This window comes from Hibiscus syriacus, unplaced genomic scaffold (genome assembly GCF_006381635.1).
Source record: "Hibiscus syriacus cultivar Baekdansim isolate YM2019G1 unplaced genomic scaffold, ASM638163v2 tig00110195_pilon, whole genome shotgun sequence".
Taxonomy (NCBI): domain Eukaryota; kingdom Viridiplantae; phylum Streptophyta; class Magnoliopsida; order Malvales; family Malvaceae; genus Hibiscus; species Hibiscus syriacus.
The window spans coordinates 1,196,314-1,218,108 of record NW_024062621.1 but is presented as its reverse complement, the minus strand read 5'-3'; the positions used below and the strand labels follow the sequence as shown (position 1 = coordinate 1,218,108).

Sequence of the window (21,795 nt, the reverse complement as noted above, 5' to 3'; positions counted from 1 at the left end):
TATAAAAATAAAATATATTATACATCATTACTATAATTAACATAACTCATATAAAAATTTTGACTCTGCTATTTATGTAGTCTTAATATTTATATGAAAGATATAAAATATGTTAACACGTATGATTAGATATAAAACATACACAAATAATCACAAATATATTTATTTTTAAATAAATGAATTATTATCATATATTCTTACTATCGAAAAATTTTAATGTCTTTAAATTAATATTAAAAAATTATCATATGTTTTTAAATATAAAAAGTAAATTAATTAATAATTTAGTGATGTTGGCGTCGTTTATAAAAAAAGACAGAAATTGAAGTATTTTAGAATTTGGGTTTTAGAATGTAATTGAATTATTTTGGAATTTAGGGTTTAGAATGAAATTGAATTACTTTGGAATTTGTGGTTAGAATGAAATTGAGGATTGTTTTGTAAGTTTTAAAAGTTGGGGGACCTAAATTCAAGTACATAAAAAGTTCAGTGACCATTTATATAATTTACCCTAATTTTCATAGGTGCGGGGATTATATTGCAAACGAATTAAATGTTGGGGGATTGTATTGTAAGTTTTAAAAGTTGGGGGACCTAAATGCAAGCTTCAGAAATGTTCAGTGACCATTACTATACTTTACCCTTGTTTTAATTATAGCCCAATATTTAATATTTTATATTTAACTGCAGGAGCCGATGAGCTGGAACCTAAAGAAGCTAGAGTTTCATCATATTCTTTAATCGCTGCCAAGCATTACTGCATTAGCTTTGGATCTAAAGCAGATCCAACAGTCCAGATTTGATGCAATTAGAGTTTCATCCTATACCCTCAGCCGTTGCACATTCCCAGCTGTTAGATCAGATCAAAAGATCCAACAGCCCAGATCATCCCGAGCATGCTAACAGTCATTTCTATATGAAGTTTGACTTAGGTTCTACAAGAAATGCTTCTGCTTGTGCGGCTATGGGTTCAATTTTGGCTCAGAGAGCATTGGATGATGATATTCATGATGTTGTTTACACCCCAAGGAAAGGGGACAGAATAGAGGGGAAGCTTCACATAGATCTTCAATCTATCATCGATAATGGCATAAATGTGAAGGCTAAGCTTAAACAAAGAAGACCAAAGAAAACAGTGCATGTATATACTACTTAACTGCCACTTAGCTGATTGCCTTGATTATATTATGACTGCATTTTCACTTTGCATTCTAAACTTTCGAATTGTTTGAATGAAATCACTGTCCTGACAGTGCAATATTAATTCATAAATTCTTGTCCTTCCTGTTTCATTGTACAAAGAATCATTTAATCTAAACATTACAAGTATCAGAACTTTCTCCTATATGTATTTCATGCTTCACAAGTTGAAACAAAGAAATCATCCGAAGGGGAGCCTTTAAGGATGTTGAGCGAGAAATAAACTCTTTGCACACTTCTTTCATCGTTGGTCGTGACTTCGCTCGTTGATTTAATCAAGCAAAAATCAATGTAGCAACATGAACAAGATTTTGTGCAATTAATTGATTTGTTGGAAGTGACAAACGAACACATCAATTAACTTCATATTCACCAAAGAAGGTGATAACAACCACGACAACACTTCTTCTGGATGTTTTCCATTAGTGTTTCCAGTGCCACCACTCCAAAACTATACACATCACATTTTTCGGTGACAATCATTGTATAGACAAATTCTGCATGCACAAATCAAATAAAAAGAAATCCAATTAATTACATATACTTTTTATTGAAAAAAAAGTGTTAACAAATGAAGTTGTAGAGAAGGGAAACATTACCTGGAGCTATATAGCCACGAGTTCCAACAAGAATGGTGTGATTAGATGAATCAAGATCCAACATTGCCCGACCATGTCTATATCAACGTGCTCTTTACTTTGATTTTTATTTCCACATCCCTCTTTGAATCCACAAATAGTGTTATAATGACACATATAGTTATCTTATTGCAGAAAATTCATGGAAGCAACCAAGAGGGTTCACCCACTACGTGAAAAAGAGATGTTGAAAATAACATTATATAGTGGAAATCCTTCTACATTGTGTATACAGTGAGTGCTAATTATATGAAGTTAAAAAAAAAAGATTATTACTCATATTAACATATAGTACCATGAATTGCCATTGGCTTCAAGTTAAGTCCTTAAACAATATAGTCAATTATTCTAAATCTAAATTCGAGTAAATTTAAATTAATAAATTTATTCTAAAAATATTAAAATAATTTGGGTTAAATCAAGTTATTGTGATGACTATTCATATATATAAATAATTGAGATTATTCAAAAAAATATTGATCTTTCTTCGAATAAAAAAATCATGAAGTAACGCGATCATTATTCATATATGCAAATCATTAAAACTATTACAAAAATGTCAATTTTTTCATAAAATAAAAGAACCTTGATGATTATTCATATATACAAATTATTGATACTTTTTAAAAGTGTCAATTTTTCCATAAATCGGAAGAACTATGAATTAGTTTGATGACTACTTATATTTACAAGTCATGAAAATTATTCCAAAGTATCAAATTTCTACAAATCGAAAGAATCATGAATTAATGTGTTGGTTATTCATATATAAACAAATTATTAAGACTATTGAAAAATGTCAATTTTTTCATTAATTAAAAGAACCTCGATGATTATTCATATATACAAATCATTGATACTATTCAAAAGTATCAAATTTCTACGAATTGATAGAATCATAAATTAATAAATTAATGTGATGATTATTTATATACGAGTCTTTAATGCAACATCTCAAATATATAATTATTGTGTTTACTCTTTATATATTGTAAATCTATCTTCTTCTTCTTTTTTTGGTTGTCCTCCCGATTTTATAGGACTTTGTATTAATTAATTCAGATTGATCTGTTTTATACACCTGATTTTAATGGGTGAGTCTTTTACCGGGAATTTTCTGCATATACAAAGCTTCGAACTTGAGACCCACTTAAGTGATATTAAGTTGTTTACCATTTGAACCAACTTCGTTGATAGATCATACATTGTTTTAAGCCCATCATTGGCGAACTTGATTTATCAATAACAATGTGAATATTAGATTCCAATAGGGTCTCGTACAACATATATCGACTATGAATCATCAGTAATCTATCTAAATTGAAGGTATCGAGTTTTCTACAAGTGAAGTATAGATTACGAATCTCAAATGAAGACATGCACAATTCCATCTTTAATTCCGTTCAACAATTTAAATGTGTTCAAACCTATTTGTGGACCCAAAGTCTTTTCCATCTTTTTCTTGACCTACTTTTCTATGTGGGAAACGAGATCCTTTTCTCCACAAATTAAAAAATTCTGGCTTGATTAATACTAATTTAACGTCTCCTCTACTTCAAATGTCTGTATGTCTTAGGCTTTTTTTCTCATTTTCATAAATATGTGTGAAATTTCCCCCCTTAAAGTGATTATGTATATTATTATAAAATAATAAGTAAACTATGTAAAGGAACAAGATTAAAAAATTAAGATTTTATGTGAAAAATACTAAAAGGAAAATAATCGTACATAAAAGAGATAAATTTATTATCATGACAAAATTATAATAGGGTCTGCAAATACAAGTCCTCATACGAATTATAAAATTTCGTCTTTTCAATTTATAATAATCATAATTATTATTATCTATTTATAGAGCTAACTACTTAAAGAGCAAGAAATCTAATATTACAACTAGTCTTCTTTAATATGAATTCTTATTTTCAGTCAAAATTTAACAAACAAAAAAAAGGTATAATCTTATATGGAGTGGATGTTCGATAAAGTTTGTGTGGCGGGAGCTTTCTCGCACCCACGGTCAGGAATCAATGTTGTGCTAAGGCTAAAAAATCTTTGTATCCTCCATAGATTCTCTATTTCTCTTCGAATTTATTTCTGCTATTAAACGAGTAGCTTTTTAAACTGGATTAAAAAGATTCGGGTCACAAATTAAGACTTTGTACCTAACGCATGAATTTCTTATAATGAATAATTTCTCTAAATTTGAGGTATAAAATTATTTACGAGTATAGTGTATGTTACATCTTCCTTTGTAAATCTTTATTATTTTCAATAAGTGGTAATTACTTATTATTTTACTTATATCTATTATCATAGTTATAAATTGACGTTACAATTCAATCATCGATAATAAAGATGTTGATCTTCGTACCAATAAGATTTTATCTTCGACTTCCTTTGATAATTTGAAGGTCTTAAACTTATTTAGAATCCTCAAAAATCTTTTTATATTTCTTTTGTTGGCGTAATATTTTATGTTAGAAATGAGAGAATTTCACACGAAGAGTTAAATTAAATGAATGTGATGATTAGTTGTATATAAAAATCATTGATACTATTTAAAAATGTTTGGGGAAAAATGGCTCAACCATGAACTAATGTGATGATTACTCTATGTAGAATGCCAATATCTCAAAGTTGATATTATTGTGTTTGCTCTATAAATATTGAAGTATTGTATTTTTTTAGTCATTAGAACTATAGATTTCATTACAATGGAAAAAGATGTATTAATCAAAAGCATAATAAACTCTATCTAAATAACGGTAAGCGACTCTTTATTGAAACATCCCTTGAAGATTTTATACACGACAAGTTTCAGAACTTTCTCTTATATGCATTTCATTATTCATGAGTTGAAACAAAGAAATCATCCGAAGGGGAACTTTCAAGGATGTTTGGCGACAAAGGAACTCTTTGCACACTTCTTTCATTGTTGGCCGTAGCTTCGGTTGTTGATTTAAGCAAGCAAACGCCAACGTAGCAACTTGAACAAGATTTTGTGCAACAAGCTGGCTTGTCAGAACTGGTAAACGATTGTCTAACACATCAATTAACTTCATACTCACCAAAGAAGATGGTGATGACAACTGCGACAACACTTCTTCTGGATGCTTTCCCATCAATGTTTCCAGTGTCACTACTCCAAAACTATACACATCACATTTTTCGTTGACATTCATTGTATAGGCAAGTTCTGCATGCACAAATCGAATTAAAAGAAATTCAATTAATTATATACACTTCTAAGAAAAGTGTTAATAAATGAAGTTGTAGAGAAGGGAAACATCACCTGGAGCTATATAGCCACGGGTTCCAACTAGAATGGTGTGATTAGATGAATCAAGATCCAACATTCTAGCAGTTCCAAAGTCGGCCACAAAGACTTGAAAGCTCGAGTTCAACAGAACATTGTTGCTTGATATGTCTCGATGAACTATAGGAGGGGTGCAATCATGGTGCAAGTAACACAAAGCATGCGCCATGCCTTTGATGATCTCAATTCTTTTCGTCCAATCCATTTCCACTGCTTCCACTTCATCTCTTAGGTTGTAAAATAAGCTCCCTTTCTCCATGTATTCGTAGATCAAGAACATGGAGCGTCGGTGCAGACAAAATCCATGAAGCTTCACAATATTTCGATGTCGTATCTCTGTTAGAAACTTGATCTCGTTCCTGAAACTCTTGTCGAAAGCAGGATTTTCAGCTTCTAAACGATGAAGTTTCTTCAAGGCAACAACTTTTCCACAAGGGAGTTGGGCTCTGTAAACGCTTCCATAACCACCGACTCCAATACAGTAACGAAAGTCGAAATCCTCTGTTGCTGCGATGATATCCTCGTATGCTATCTTTCCATCGTAGTTCCATATGGAACATATGTCCCCGTTCTTTGTCGGTCGTCCTCCAACAGGTTTATTATTGGCCTTAAACCGTGAAAAGAACAAACAACCAAGAATGGAGAAAGTAGAAAAGATGGCAATAGGGAGGCATATTTCGATATAGGGAGGACTTTTATTGTTTTTGGCATTGTTGGTTACCGAAGAATTCATACAAGGCGATAAGCCCTTGTTTCCTTGAAAAGGATCAGGATAAATCGTGTAACAGTCATTACTATTATCGACAATAAGAAGCTTAGTAGCATACAAATTAGGGACATAACCGGAGAGTTGGTTGAAGGTGAGGTTTAAATATGACAACCTATAAAGCATGGCAATCTGAGAGGGGATGGAACCATTCAATCTGTTCTGGGAGAGGTCTAATGATTCTAGTGCTTCTAAATTCCCAATATCTGATGGAATTGAACCTTGTAATTGATTTGAATGAAGATCTAAGAAAGTCAAGTTGTACAAATTACCAACACAAGATGGGATGGAACCAATCAATCTGTTTTGGGAGAGGAATAATGCAAATAAGGCTTCTAAATTACAAAGAGGAGGAGGTAACTCACCAGATAAATCACAATTGGACAAGCCAAGGTACTCCAATGCCGATAGATAACCTATTCCAGGCGGGATTTTTCCACCAAGCCGACGATCACTAAGATCAATTTTGGTGATGCTTCCAGCAGGGTTGCATGAGATACCGTGCCACTCGCAACGTTGTGAAATGTTGTGATACCCACTCCACCATCCACTCTCTAACACGGCTTTGGCTTCAAACTCCAATGGCGACTGCTCTGCTGTTGACATACTTGTGGCAATGGAAACGAGGATGGTAGCCCACAGTACTCCCATAATAATGGGATGGGTGAAGGATAAGACCATGTTTAATTAGCTAAACTTTATTATCTGCTGAAGGTTTACTGTCAACGTGGTTTTTACTTCAACAAGTGTTTGGTTTAAATCATTGTCCGAAATTAGGGTAGGTATGGAAGCAACCAAGAGAGTTCACCCACTACATTTTTTCCACATGAAAAACAGAGATGCAAAACGACAATACACAGAGCATCACCGTAGGGTTTACTGTCATGACTTTGTAGAAAACATTAATCAATTTTTATAATAACATTACGTACATATAAACCACTTTATTTGTAATAGTGGAAATCCCTCTACATTGTGTGTCATTACTAAGTGCTAATCATATAAAGTTAATAAACAAAATCATTATTCATATTAATATATAGTACCATGAATTGCCTATTATTCTATAAGCTTTTTGAAGAAGCTGAGGGAACATCCCATTCTTAATCTATCGAAGATTAGCTTTGATAGATTGGATGAGGTCGAGAAGAATATATTTCTTGACATTGCATGCTTGATATTGTAGGGATCAGGTAACAAAAATACTGGACGGTATTTACGGTGGGTCTGCCCATTGTGTAATAAGCGACCTCATTGATATGGGTCTCTTAAGAGGGCATAGTATCCTTTGGATGCACGATCTACTACAAGAAATGGGTTGGAATATTTTAAATATTTACGCTAATTTTGTTTTCCATTTCATCATACAGAATCATGTGAATATGAAAGTGATGGATCTTCGAAAATGCAAGAATTTAACAAAGCTTCCTACCCTCATGCGATGCGAAAATGTTGAAGTATTACTGGTTAGAGGATGCAAAAGCTTGGTTGAACTACCTTGCATGACTCATCTGAAATTTCTTCAGAGTGAGCTCGATTTTAGTTGTTGTGACAGCATCAAGAAATTTCCCGAGGTCCCAAAACATATAAAGAGATTAATCTTAAGCTGCACCGCCATTGAAGAAGTACCTACGTCAATCCAATGCCTGGAAAAGCTCACATTTTTGGATTTGAGAGGCACAAGGATTGGTAATCTTCCCAGAAGCATTATTAAGTTGGATGCCCTCGAAGATATCGATTTATCGTATTGCTCAAATATCACCAGCTTTCTCTATGTTCCAGAGAACACAAAGAACTTTGTTGACTGGTAAAGTAGACAACAACCATAGAGGTGATCGGTGGGTAGTTATGATGGTGGTTTCAGGACACAAATAATGAAGCTGGTATTGCACATATGGGTGCTTTGGTTCCTTTGTTGAAGCTTCAGGATTCAAAGAATGTATCTTTGCAACACAATGCTGCATTTGCTCTTTATGGTCTTGCAGATAAATGATGTATGGTAGCATGTCATAGTTCTGAATAGTCATGTAACACTGTTTTTTATATTTCTTCTCTTCTATAGGATAATGTATCTGATTTTATTAGGGTGGGTATTGTTATTTCTTTAGTTTAATAGTTGCTGCATGATATCCGCAAGGGCTCAAAACATTTCCCCTCTATTCTGTGTTTTTATTTTCTTCTTTAATTGATTAAGTATTGGTATTGTTATTTTCAGGCAACAAAAGTCATTGTAGCAAAGACACTGACTATTATTTCATTATTTGATGTAATTTTCCAGGAACTGGAAAAATTTTGCCCGACCATGTCTATATCAACGTGCTCTTTACTTTGATTTTTATTTCCACGTCCCTCTTTGAATCCACAAATAGTGTTATAATGACACATATAGTTGTCTTATTGCAGAAAATTCATGGAAGCAACCAAGAGGATTCACCCACTACGTGAAAAAGAGATGTTGAAAATAACATTATATAGTGGAAATCCTTCTACATTTTGTATACAGTGAGTGCTAATTATATGAAGTTAAAAAAAACAAGATTATTACTCATATTAACATATAGTACCATGAATTGCCATTGGCTTCAAGTTAAGTCCTTAAACAATATAGGAATATATGAGGTTTACTTTCATCAATTATTCTAAATCTAAATTCGAGTAAATTTAAATTAATAAATTTATTCTAAAAATATTAAAATAATTTGGGTTAAATCAAGTTATTGTGACGACTATTCATATATATATATATAAATAATTGAGATTATTCAAAAAAAATATTGAATCTTTCTTCGAATAAAAAAATCATGAATTAACGCGATCATTATTCATATATGCAAATCATTAAGACTATTACAAAAATGTCAATTTTTTTCATAAATTAAAAGAACCTTGATGATTATTGATATATACAAATTATTGATACTATTTAAAAGTGTCAATTTTTCCATAAATCGGAAGAACTATGAATTAGTTTGATGACTACTTATATTTACAAGTCATGGAAATTATTCCAAAGTATCAAATTTCTACAAATCGAAAGAATCATGAATTAATGTGATGGTTATTCATATATAAACAAATTATTAAGACTATTGAAAAATGTCAATTTTTTTATTAATTAAAAGAACCTCAATGATTATTCATATATACAAATCATTGATACTATTCAAAAGTATCAAATTTCTACGAATTGATAGAATCATAAATTAATAAATTAATGTGATGATTATTTATTACAAGTCTTTAATGCAACATCTCAAATATATAATTATTGTGTTTACTCTTTATATATTGTAAATCTATCTTCTTCTTCTTTTTTGGTTGTCCTCCCGATTTTATATGACTTTGTATTAATTAATTTAGATTGATCTGTTTCATACACCTGATTTTAATGGGTGAGTCTTTTAACGGGAATTTTCTGCATATACAAAGCTTCGAACTTGAGACCCACTTAAGTGATATTAAGTTGTTTACCACTTGAACCAACTTCGTTGATAGAGCATATATTGTTTTAAGCCCATCATTGGCGAACTTGATTTATCAGTAACAATGTGTGAAGTACAAATATTTAAGGCTAGAAGTGAAGTTTTAAAAATGTTATTTGGTGGAGCAGACTTGCTTGCTAAATTGCCAATTAAACCTACGGAAAAGTGATTAGTGGATTGAGTTATTTGAGATTAATCCTTATAATGATAAATTAGTGATGGACTTATTTGAGATTATCCGATCAAGCGACCTCAGGTAAAGAGGAGTGTTGTTCTCTTTAGAGATCCTGAGTTCAAACAACTATATTTACATGATGTGTGTTATTAATGACTAAGAAAGATTCTTAACTTATATTATCTTATAATCATTTCAGATTATTCAGAAAATAATAATGGAGGAATAATAAACTTAGGTGAAATGGCTAATACAATGTTCAAATTCGATGAATTTTAATTCGATCAGAATTTCTAGATCAAATATTTCTTTTAAAATAATAAGGGGATTGAACCAAATTGGATTAAAGATTGAAAAAATTCTGTAGCCTGAACTAATATAACAATATTATTATCCGCTATACATTACGGATTATATTTTTTTCTCTTTCTATATTTTTTCAATTAATTCTTTATTTTATTGAACAGATATTGTTTTTTGTTTTTTTTGTATTTGTGTCAAGTCAGAAATTGGGTCAGATTTGAGTCATGTGAAACATCTTTAAAACATGTTAGATCAGATTACGGATTGACTGGAAATCCAGCCGCCGATGACCATCCCTACTCAAACCTGGCCTGCACGTGAAAATTATTTTTGAATTGTTGTCACGTTCGGTTGATTAAATGCTGCAATATAAGCTCTTCAAAACAAAGCAACCATATAATTATGTACATGTAAAATAAAGAAAGTAAGAAAAAGAAGAGTACATTCCATTGATGTAACCAGCATGTGGCTAAAGGCCTAAATGAAGAGTGTTTGCAAAATGAAAACAACACTGAAATAATTAACCAAAGATTTCACACTACAGAGCCTTAAAATTCATTAGGGAAGGACTTTACAAGAAGGAACTGTGGAAGTGGAGTCGAAGTCTAAGAAAATAAGAGAGGTATTATCCTTTGTTCGCAGATTTCTAGCCTCATTCAACAAAGCATCATCGATCTTCTCGGCTAAATTTTCATCATCGGTCGAATATCTCCCCCTCGTCTACCCAGTAAAAAGATAAGATAGGTAAAAGAAACGAGCAAGAAACTGTATAGTATGTATTATGTTGCATTAATAACAATCATACCTGTACAACTACTGGAATTGCCTTCTTAAAGCTAATAGCATCCCACAATCCATCACTGACACAAACCAGATCCACATTTCCGCAATGTCACAAACAAAATGTACAGATAAAGAAGAATAGAAATACGAAAATGCAGAGAAAACAAAATGGTATTACTAACGAACTAAGGTGGATCATATCATGCAAGCTAAACCGAGAAATGTAGATAAAACAAATAGTTTCTATGACAAGTTATGTTACCCAGACTCGGAGGTCTGTCTATTACGGATATCCTACCAATATGGGCATGCTCAATTTCACTTTTCAAATATTTGAACATCATGCCACTAGGGATGGACATGGGATCCGGACCTAACGGGTTTTGACCCGACTCTATAGGGTCGGGTTTCTTTTTTTAAAATCCGGGTTCAAGACGGTTCGGTTTCATGGTCAAAAATCAACGACTTGACTCGAGAATTATCCTTTATATAATTAGGATAATTGTAATAATACCCTTCTTTTATATATTTTTCAACTAGGTCCCAATTTTACCAAATAATAATAAGAATTTGTTACATATGTGTGTCTTGGGTTAGGTCGGGTGTGGGTTTCTACCCTAAAAATCAAATCAAATTGGGGTCAGGTTGAGCCTCAATAAACCCGGGTCGGGTCAAGTGACAGGTGGAGGGAGTATAATATTCGGGTCGGCCAAAAACCCGACCCATGCCTATCCCTACATGCCACTCATACCTATGTCCAAATATATTTCAGATGCAAGTACTTTAAGAGAATTTGAAGGGGTTAAAATAGACGACAAATACCTCTACAACTTCGGCAATATGTTTAGTATGCAAAAAATCAAACAGTGAAAGGGTAAATAGAATCACCTCGCCATAATTCTGTGATGCTGCCGAATCCTGACTGTAAAGAATAGATGCAGAAACCTGTACATACCACATAACCATGTTTCCCCGTCTTTTAATGGTACCCCAATTCCTTCAATTCGGAGTCTTTCAGAATAACCCGTTATTTTATGGTCTTCAGTCATCTTAATCTGTTTACCGTCCACACTGTCATAAAATTGTAGTTGGTCATAAATACACTAATAGAAGCATCACTGGAATAATAAACTAGTAAGAAAAAAATTGAGAAAGTGCAGAGTAAATCCTGCGTGAGGTAGTAACCTTACAGGACCCAACTAATTCGAATAATAAGAATAGAAACGCATACTTCATAAAGCAAGCTGAATCTCCGACATTTGCACATTGTGCGAATAAATTCTCATCAGCATCAGCCCAAACCAGAAGCAGTGTTGCCGTACAGCCCTGCAAGTAAATAACTATGATGATCTGCAAACATTCAACTTCAATTAAGGCAAGAAAAAGGATGAAATAAACCATTAAATTTAGTGAAGACCAAAAGGCCATGTAAAGTCAAAGGCGAAGAAAAATGCAACAACCTGCATAGTCAGATTATTATTCAATGAGAAAGAGTTGTAGCATAGTACGAACTACTACAAAATGGAAAAGGAGAAATACAACATAGGAATGTGTTATGAGGGTGCTCTACTTCTATGTTACAAGCACTTCTCATTTTCCGTGAAGTACCCTGGTCTAACGCCTGTGTCAGACACATTCGAACATACGCATGGGGTCTGATCTTTTAAGTAGATGGAAAAGCTTTGAAAAATTGAGCATACATGAATTGTACACATAGCCATAAATGAGTCCCCTGAGTCCAGGTAACATAGAGGATGTTAAGGTGTACAAAAGCATTCCAGTGCACTATGAGAGATTTCCCAATGATTTTTTTTGAAGAAAAGGTAGGGACAGTAAAGAAGAGAAAACAGACGAAGAAAAACCTCATAATAGTTATTCATTCGTGCTTCTGTCTGAGATAATGTGTCTCTAAGAACATCTGAGCCATCTTGTTGTGACACGACCCTCTCTCTTTTTACAGAATCTGATAAAATGGTAGCAACCATCTCAGGCAGAATCCTATACATCAAAAGCTTGGAACATTAGCAAAATAGTTATTTAAAAATCAACACATCTAAAAAATGGCAGCACTGCTAGTATTGTCCTATCAGAAACCTTAGATCTAAAAATTAATTGTATTGCCATAACTCTCCATTTGTAGAAACAGTGGGAAAAGATGCATATTGCTTATCTCAAGCCTTGAAGACTGATAAATTTTAGAGTATGACTTAAGATCTGTGGAAAAAAATGTTTAGCTGAGAGTTTAATCAACCCCAAACCATGGCAAGGAAACACGCTAAAGATGGAATAGGATACTAACTTGCTTGCAGATTTGGCCGCCTCAACACCACCATGTCCATCACAGATGCCAAAAACTCCAAACTGAAATGTCAGCACATACATGAAACCCACCACTTCTTGGTAGAAGCAGAAAAATAAAACTAAAACATCAAAACTTGAAAACCTGATCAATGCCAGGAAGAGGCCATTGGTAATAGCAAACATCTTCCATAGGAAACTTCTTTCCTCCTCGACGCAATGACATAGGATCTAAAGTCATACCAACTCTAGAAGGGACCAAGTGATCATTTTGGGATGAAATATGAACCTGTCATGGGAGAGAATCAAAAAGGCAATCAGTAAAAATAGCTTTGAATCTAATATGGCACGCATTACAAACTGAAGCAGTCATATTATATGCACTGACCACATAAAAGGAATTATTTAACAACAACATAGTCCATCAGAAAATTCAAGCAGTTATAAACAATCATGTCAACGATCCCGTTATCCATAAATGATTTGATCTAATTGATTGGACATCAATATAGAAGAAGAATTATAACATAAGCAAATGAGAGTTCCCCGAGAATAAACAAATAAAAGAGCAAAAAGTTATGTATTTTTAGAATCTCAAAAGTATATACTGCTTGTAGCATGTAACACAATTCTTAGAAGGTACCTTACAGTATGATGATCCTGACTGTCAGACTACACAATAAGGAAAGAAAAATGTTAATTCTAAAGTCATGTTGCCAGATTATGACAATCTCATAAAAATGCTAAAATGAAAAGAAAAAAAAAACTAGTTTGCAAATACAACAATATCCCAAAGAAGTGAATAAAGAGAAAATCTTGTTGTGCAAAATCCAATACAAATAGATATATTAGAATTTATCTAATATATTGTGATATTTTAGGAAGAAAAAGTGTCAGAACTACAAGTAAATTGAAAAGCAGTTGACTTACATAAATGTTTGAGGTTGTGCCAACCGTTACTGTGTCTCCACTTGCAAGTTCCACTGGGTTACCCCATTGCCTACTTCTAGAATCAGGATGATTAATTGGCCGAGAATTCAACAGTGTTCCATTCAGACTACCCATGTCCATCAGCTCCCATCTCAATTTCTGCAAAGTTTGTACACATTTGAAACACTTAATGCACCATAAACACACAATGCAACCAAATGCAAACTCATGTAATAAAAATTATAAGGAGTTTACATTTGAATTCCAATTTATCCTTGCATGCTTTCCGGAAACCTCTAAAACTTTCAACAGTAAATTACTTGGAAAAACTCTTCCTAGGATCAATGGTAGACATGTAGTGCTCGTGGACAGTACAGAACAATGAAGTCAGAAGGACCCGACACAACCTCTAGAGAGAGGCAACTTCCTGCACTTCTAACAGAAAGATATAATTACATGCTTCACACATTCCATCTAATAGAAAGAGATCAACATATTAATCTCCTTATAGTAAAAGAAAATTACGTTGCTCACTGGAAGTGTTGGGCACAGACCCCTGAGGTATATCATTTTCCGCACCAAATCTCAAGTTTTGACTTTGTTTTTCTGGCCTACCATGTTTTTGCAGTTCAACTAAGTGCTCTGTCCCAACAGGACGCTTTAGTGTCGCACCAACCAAAATATCCTCTAAAGGATCATGTACATCTAGAACCACGCTATCACCTGTACAGAGTAACACATTATCATTTGTTGTTGTCTAAGCTGAACAGTTAAAAGTATAACTATAAAGAGGAAAAAAAACAAAAGATGGAAGCATAAAAATTAATACCCAGAGTCGAACAGGGTGATGCAGAGGAAAGACGTTGTTTGTGAACAAGTCCCTGAGTACGAGGCGACCGCAGAAGAGCTTCAGTTCGGTGACACTGTCCATCTAAATCATAATTTCTTGTCAAATTGTTGCTTTGATTTAGAGCTACATCTACATCAGTTGATACAAGAGGTCTCTCCAACTCACCAACCTGTAAATAAACGTAAAGTGTCAAATGTACGAGGACCACAAGCGTTTCAAACAAAAACAAATCTATAATAGTTTCCAGGTTTTCTTTTCCTGCCCGGCGTAGGACCGAACAACAGGAAAAGGTCAAATTCTTTCATTAGTCCTTCTACTATGAATAAATTATAGATTAGTACCTATACTCTAATTTGGTCAATTTTAGTCCCTATGCTTTCCGGATTTTGAAATTTCAATTCTAACTCAAACAATAAAAGGACAATATGAAAAAATTACAAGGGATTAAATAATCAAATTAGAGAACATGAACTAAATCTACAACTTACACATATTACAGAAACTAAATGACAAAATTTAAACTAACAAATTTAAAAACTATTGTCTGGGTCATGACAGAAATTTCAAAATTCTAAAAGTACAGGGACTAAAAATAACCAAATTAGAGTACAGGGACTAAATCAACAACTATTGCATAGTGCAGGAACTAATAAAATAACTTGACCGAAGGTAAATAGTAAATATACACAAATGTTATCACAAGTTTCACAATTAGATAAACAAACACTTGGCAAGTTTAAAGAAAGATCCCAAGTCTTCCTTCCATAACATGCACTAAGGTTGTGTTTGGGTTAACAGGAGAAAAGTTAGAGGAAGATAAACAGAGAGAACTCAACTAAAGTGAAATTTAATTTCAATATTGTCGTTTTGATATATGACAAAAGAAGTGAAGAGGAAGATAAGTTAATTATATGATATTAGGGTAGTTGCACCATTTTTTACTCAGGAATAAGTGGAGACATTAGGAAAATCAATCTATCGGCTGGTTGGTTTCATTACCTCCAACCTAAAATTCTCACTTACGGATAGATTCTATATGATGGTGAATTAACCACTTTTCTTTTATTTTTCCATCCAAATAAGAGATATGAACAAAGATCTTGACACTTCTTAAAGCTAATTCTTCATAAATAAAATAAATAAATAATCATTTTCATTGAAAACAAAAAACATAACCTTCAACTGCTATAATGGATTTATATATACTTCTAAAAATGATAACTCAATAAAGTAACCTTAGGAAAGGTATTTATTCTTAACAAATATGTATTAAGCAGTCAGTTATTGTCAACGAATTCAGAATGGATGTCATGGATCTCCGAGCATGTTACCTACCATATTAAATCCACCAAACTACTTGCCATAACTGACATTCAGTGTTGAAATCTACATTTCAAAACAGCTGGTGAAAAGAGAGTACATATCAAATGTCATATCCAGTAGTCAAGAATCAAATTCACATTTCAAACAGCTAATATAAAACGGATAACAGTTAACCATCTATCATCTTCAGATCCGCTTGAAAATGGGATCCTCCACTAAGATCAATATAACAGACAATGCAGTATGAAATAAAATCCAAAAAATTAATGAAATGCATTTCAGGACATTACTAATTAACCTCGCCGCATTGATTCATTGCAAATCAGTCTCGAAATCATTTTTTAATGTATTAAAAAATAAAACCTGAAAGAAAAGATCCACCTAAGCTCAAAAGGCGATGATCCGCACTCTAAAATACACAATCATAACGAAAAAAACAATGCTTATGAAATAGATTGCTGTTAAGATCCAAAGAAAACTTTGCCTCGTTAAGAAAATCAATGAACAAATGAATACCTTGATGGTGCGATAGCGATAAGAGTAGGAGAAAAAGCGCCATGGTCTGAAGGCGAAGACGAGGATGGCGATGATGAGAAGGATCAACATAAGGAGAACGAGAATGAAAACGACAATGCTTTGTAGCATCGCCACCGTCGTTTCGTGCGCTCTCCCATCATAGATTTCGGATTGCGCTACTTCTTCGCGAGAACCTCGCTTTGAATTGGTCGCTTCACACCTCAGTGCCTCCAAATTTTTTTCCTCTAAATATCTGAATTAAATTTGTTTTACGAAATCTAATATCAAGAATTTTAACTACACGCGTCATTGATCGACGCGTGTACATTATCCCTTTGGTGACACGTATTTTTAACCTTTTGATGTGAATCGAATTGGGCTGTTAGTGTACTTAATTATATGGATTAATTTCGAGAAAAGGCTCTACACTATACCCGAATTTGTATTGGTTCCTAAACTTCAAAACGGTCTAATTAAATCTATATTAATATTGTATTGATCAAGTCCTTTAATTATAAATGTGTACCTATCGATTCAAAGAACGTTTTCAATTATTTAACATTAAATGCTCATACCATTGGCATTCCTAGTGTTCGAACCCGAGACTTTAAGGGATAACATTCATTTACCACCGAAATCACTTATATTTTAATGTCTTAATTAGAATGTTTTAAATTTTGAAATCAATTTAAAATATGGATTATAGATTGAGATATTTGATCCAATTAACCCTTAATACATAATATTTTATTACATAATTAAATAAATATGACTTTTATGGTATTTTATAGCTGGAAACTAGTTTTAAAACATTTATATTAATTAAAAATTAAATTTTATTCTATAATTAAACTATTATCTTTATATTATCATGTTAACTTCTTCGACAGAAAAATTAACATTATTAACAATTAGATCAAAAAAATTTAATCAAAATAGTGTAAGGATTCAATGCTTACAATAAGGACTAAATTCCAAAAGTTATGAAGTACTTTGAAATAAATATTCTGTCGATGATAACTATCACATAAGTTGGTTAGGTGCATTATAATTTCTCATAAAATATTTAGAACGTAATTTGCTTTTAATATGAATACAAAATATTTTCAAAGAATTTAAAACTGTATTTTTATAATTTAAATTCCATCGTTAAATTTTATATAAAGTACTAGTTATTTTCAAAATTACTTATAATGTATATTCAATTAATACATCTGGTTCGCTATAAAATAAAATAAAAATAGATTTTAAAATATTATTTTTATTCATTTATAGTATAAATGTCTATTTTTTTTGGATAAGTAAATTATATTCATCCAAAAGAAATGCAGCCAAGCTGCTACAACAGAACCAACTCAGCTAGATAAGTCCCCAATTCATGAACAAATGCCTATTTACATCATCAATCCTATACAAGTCATGTCTATATAGTTTAAGATTCACAGCCTCCCTCAGCTTATTTACAGTAACCTCAGCCGAACAAGCCAGCCTACCATAGAGTCTAGAATTGTGTTCCCTTCATATAAAATAGAGATATCCAATCCATGCAAGTTTGAGTATACGAACTCTGATGGATTTACCCTTCAAATTAGCCAACAACCAATGGAGAAGCTCATCCCAGCTATGAAACACATGCGAAATATCACAAGTGTTCAAAATAGAACCCCAAACATCCTTAGCATAAGAACAATCAACAAAGAGATGGTCACGAGACTCCATACCAATCCCACACAACCCACAGACATTATCAACAATCAGACCGAAACGAGCAAGTCTATCCTTGGTAGAAAGCCTATCAAGGATGACCATCCAAGAAATTAACGAAAATTTGGGAATGTGAGTAGGGAACCAAATAAGCTTATGCCAAGTAACTTTCTCCCTACTGACCCAAATATTGTCCCAAATCCACTTACCAGTTATAATGCTCCAGTTAGCATAAGGGAGAAACAGAGTCCGAGCTTCCTCTTTCAGTCTAAGCAACTTACTTAAGATCCAACTGAAGTGTGGCTTGCAAACAACCTCCCAATAACTCGCTGACTTGAAACAATACTCCTTAATCCATGCAATCCAGAGAGATCCATTATTCACCAGGATATTCCGGACTAGCAACAAGCCCTGCTCCAGTCCACAAGGATCTTAAGCCCCAGACTACCTTTCGACTTCAGGGTACATATCTGGCTCCAGCCCACACGGGCGCCCTTGGCAGGAGAGTCACTGCCCTTTCAAAAGAAACGCATACACAGCTTATCAATATCCCTAATAACCCCCCTTGGGAAAAATTAGTTGTCTACTCCAGTAGTTAAACATGCTGAACATAACAGTTTTAACTAACTGCAGCCTACCACCAAAGCTGAGTTTTCTGTTAGACTATTGACTAAGCTTGTCTCTAATCCTAGTCAACAAGGCAGCACAGTCATTGCCAGTTAATTTTCTGGTCACCAAAGGTACCCCAAGGTATCTAACAGGGAGTTATCCCAACCTAAATCCAGTAACCCTACAAATTTGTTCAACAGTGTGCTCATTCAGACCACAAGCAAAGAATTCAGTTTTCTGAGCATTAAGCTTAAGTCCTGACAGCTCATAAAACTTCTCTAAAGTACTTTGAACTCCCAAAAAAGCATCAACAAAACCATTGCAAAAAAACTAACAAATCATCTGCAAAGCAAAGGTGTGTGAGGGAAATTCTCTTGCATTTTGGATGGAATTTGAAAATTCTCTTCTTTGCAGCAGTGTCCAAGAGGGAAGACAAGACATTCATAGCAATGACAAATAGATAGGGAGATAAGGGATCTCACTGCCTAATCCCCCTTTCACCCTTGAAGAACCCCATCAAACTACCATTTAAGGAGACAGAGTACAGAGGAGTAGTAATACAGATCTTGATCCAATTACAAAAAATAGCAGGCAGCCCCAAGGTCTTAAGAACAGTCAACAAAAATTCCCAATTAACAGAATCAAAGGCCTTTTGTAAATCAATTTTAATAGCACACCTAGGAGAAAGACTTTTCCTAGAGTAGCCTTTGACAATCTCTTGGGCTAGCAAGGTATTATCCACAATATTTCTACCCTTAACAAATGTTGATTGACTTTGTGAGATCATAGCAGGGAAAAAGGGAACTAGTCTATTTACAAGGATTCTTGTAATGGTTTTATAAACCACTGAACAACAAGAAATAGGCTTAAAATCTTTTGCTAAGCAAGCATTAGGGGATTTAGGGACCAACACTAAAGTTGTAGCATTGAAGGCTGGCAGTAAACAGGAGGAATGAAAAAAAGTACCTGACAGCAGATACAAAATCAGCCCCAACAATGTCCCAGGCAGCTTTAAAAAATCCAGAAGTAAATCCATCAGGGCCAGGACTTTTATCCTTCCCTTGTCTGAACAGGGCATTTTTTATCTCCACATCATCCACTTCTTTAGTAAGGCAATTAGCTGCCTCAACAGGCAAAGAAAAATTCAGCAACCCCTTTAAACTTTCAACAGTGTTGCCACTAACTAATGGGTCAACATAACCAATTATATTAGTTAAGTAATTCACTAATTCCTTAGCCATATCACCAAAAGATTCATAACACTGCCCATCCTCACCCTTAATAATCCTAATTGTATTTCTCTTTTTATTAACTTCAACTCTTTGGTGACAAAAACCTGGTATTTAGGTCTCCCTCTTTTAACCAGTGTATCTTGGCTCTCTGCCTATAAAACTCTGATTCAGCCACTTCCAGATCCACCAAAGCAGCATGGATACTCATTTCCTCCTCCACTCTCCTCTGCTCAACATGAGACAAGTTAAACACTTGAATCTGTTCTAGCTCAGCTCTCTTGCTTCTGACTCTGCCATAAATGTCAGAGAAGTGGACCTTGTTAAAATCTTTAAGGCAAGGCTTCAGTCTTCTAAGCTTATTGAACAAACACTGCATAGCAGTACATGCACAGTGTACTTGCCAAGATTCCTTTACAACCCTAAAAAATTCCTCATGAGCTGTCCAGCAGTTGAAGAACTTAAAAGGCCTAGGTTTCTTAGCCAAAGCTCCTTTGTGTGACCATAGTAACCCAAGGCAGTGATCAGAAGCACCTTGAGCCTTAAACTCAGCAAAGGATTCAGGAAAGTTTAGCAACCATTGGGGATTAACTAAAATCATGTCTAACTTCCTAGCCAAAAAAAACCCTTTATGCCTATTTGAACAACTGAACAGGGTCCCCAAAAAAGGGTGATCAATCAAGTCAAGGTCCTCTAAGCACTCCTGAAAATCCCTCATGTCAGGGGTAGAATGCACACCCAAAATATCGAAATCAGAACTTTCCTCAGCTCTTGCAGTAATGTTAAAATCCCCTCCAATCACCCATGAGGAAGACCCAAAGTCATTCTCAACACACCTCAAGTGGTCCCAAAGCCTCCTTCTAACCACCCCATTATTACTGCCATATAAAGTAGTAATAGCAGTACTATGCCCTCCAACAGTACCAATTACTGTAATAGCCTGATCACAAACCCTCAAAATAGAAAGTTACAAATGTTTTTTTCCAAAGAATCCACAGTCTACCACCTTCAACAGCAACATAATTATCAGCAATGTTCCAATCACCAGAAAAGGAGGAAATAAACTTGGCAGAATTATCTCTCATGATCCGAGACTCCATAAGACATATAATGTCAACCTCAAGAGCATCCAATCTCCTAACCACCTTCAGCTGCTTCAGGGGGTTATTGATCCCCCTGACATTCCAAAAACTTACCAGCATCAGGAGGAAACAGTGGGAGCACCACAACCAGTGCTCGAATTAATCATAACACACTTAGATTTGTCCATATGGTCATTTTTCTTAGCCTTAATCTCATTAAGGAGCACAACCACTCCAACAGAGGCAGCACGAGCCTTCCTAGGACCATCAACCAAGACTTCAGCCTTGCCAGAAGAACCAGTAACATCTTTTTTCCTTCCTCTAGGCTTCTTTTTCATGGAATCTTGAAGAGAGGGAAATTCACCAGACTTAGCATCCTCCTGGGTAGCAGTTAACCCAGAATCCTCAGCAACAAGTTCACTGACACACTGATTGGAAACAATCTCCTTCTGTGTCATATCAGCAACTGTTGTGGCTGCAGATTGATTCACATAAGGGTTAACAGTTTGTTGCATGGTAGCCTTGTCCATAGCATCACTATGATCTTGCAAGGATTGCACAGATGCTTCAATAGCAAAACCAACCTGTAAT

The 21,795-nt window shown here is 34.0% G+C and overlaps 2 protein-coding genes and 1 pseudogene across 4 annotated transcripts; 1 reads left to right on the top strand and 2 right to left on the bottom strand.

Moving 5' to 3' along the window:
• Nucleotides 1–4,606: 4,606 nt before the first annotated feature.
• On the bottom strand, nucleotides 4,607–6,636 carry LOC120218245 (probable leucine-rich repeat receptor-like protein kinase At1g35710). Of its 3 annotated transcripts, none has more exons than XM_039215223.1 (3): nucleotides 6,199–6,636; nucleotides 5,131–6,126; nucleotides 4,607–5,034 (listed from the first exon to the last, which is right to left on the bottom strand). In XM_039215223.1, exons 1-3 carry the CDS (start codon nucleotides 6,599–6,601, stop codon nucleotides 4,640–4,642), a joined length of 1,794 nt encoding a protein of 597 aa, XP_039071154.1. In that variant the 5' UTR covers nucleotides 6,602–6,636; the 3' UTR covers nucleotides 4,607–4,639. The 3 variants fall into 3 exon arrangements, with proteins under 3 accessions (XP_039071154.1, XP_039071155.1, XP_039071153.1); XM_039215224.1 differs by having other exon boundaries at nucleotides 5,131–6,165; nucleotides 6,286–6,636; XM_039215222.1 differs by having other exon boundaries at nucleotides 5,131–6,636.
• A 675-nt stretch (nucleotides 6,637–7,311) lies between these two features.
• LOC120218082 (protein SUPPRESSOR OF npr1-1, CONSTITUTIVE 1-like) lies at nucleotides 7,312–7,731 on the top strand. Its single transcript, XM_039215061.1, has one exon. It carries the CDS (start codon nucleotides 7,312–7,314, stop codon nucleotides 7,729–7,731), a length of 420 nt encoding a protein of 139 aa, XP_039070992.1.
• A 2,526-nt stretch (nucleotides 7,732–10,257) lies between these two features.
• On the bottom strand, nucleotides 10,258–20,134 carry LOC120218079 (annotated as a pseudogene).
• Between the last annotated feature and the right edge of the window lie 1,661 nt (nucleotides 20,135–21,795).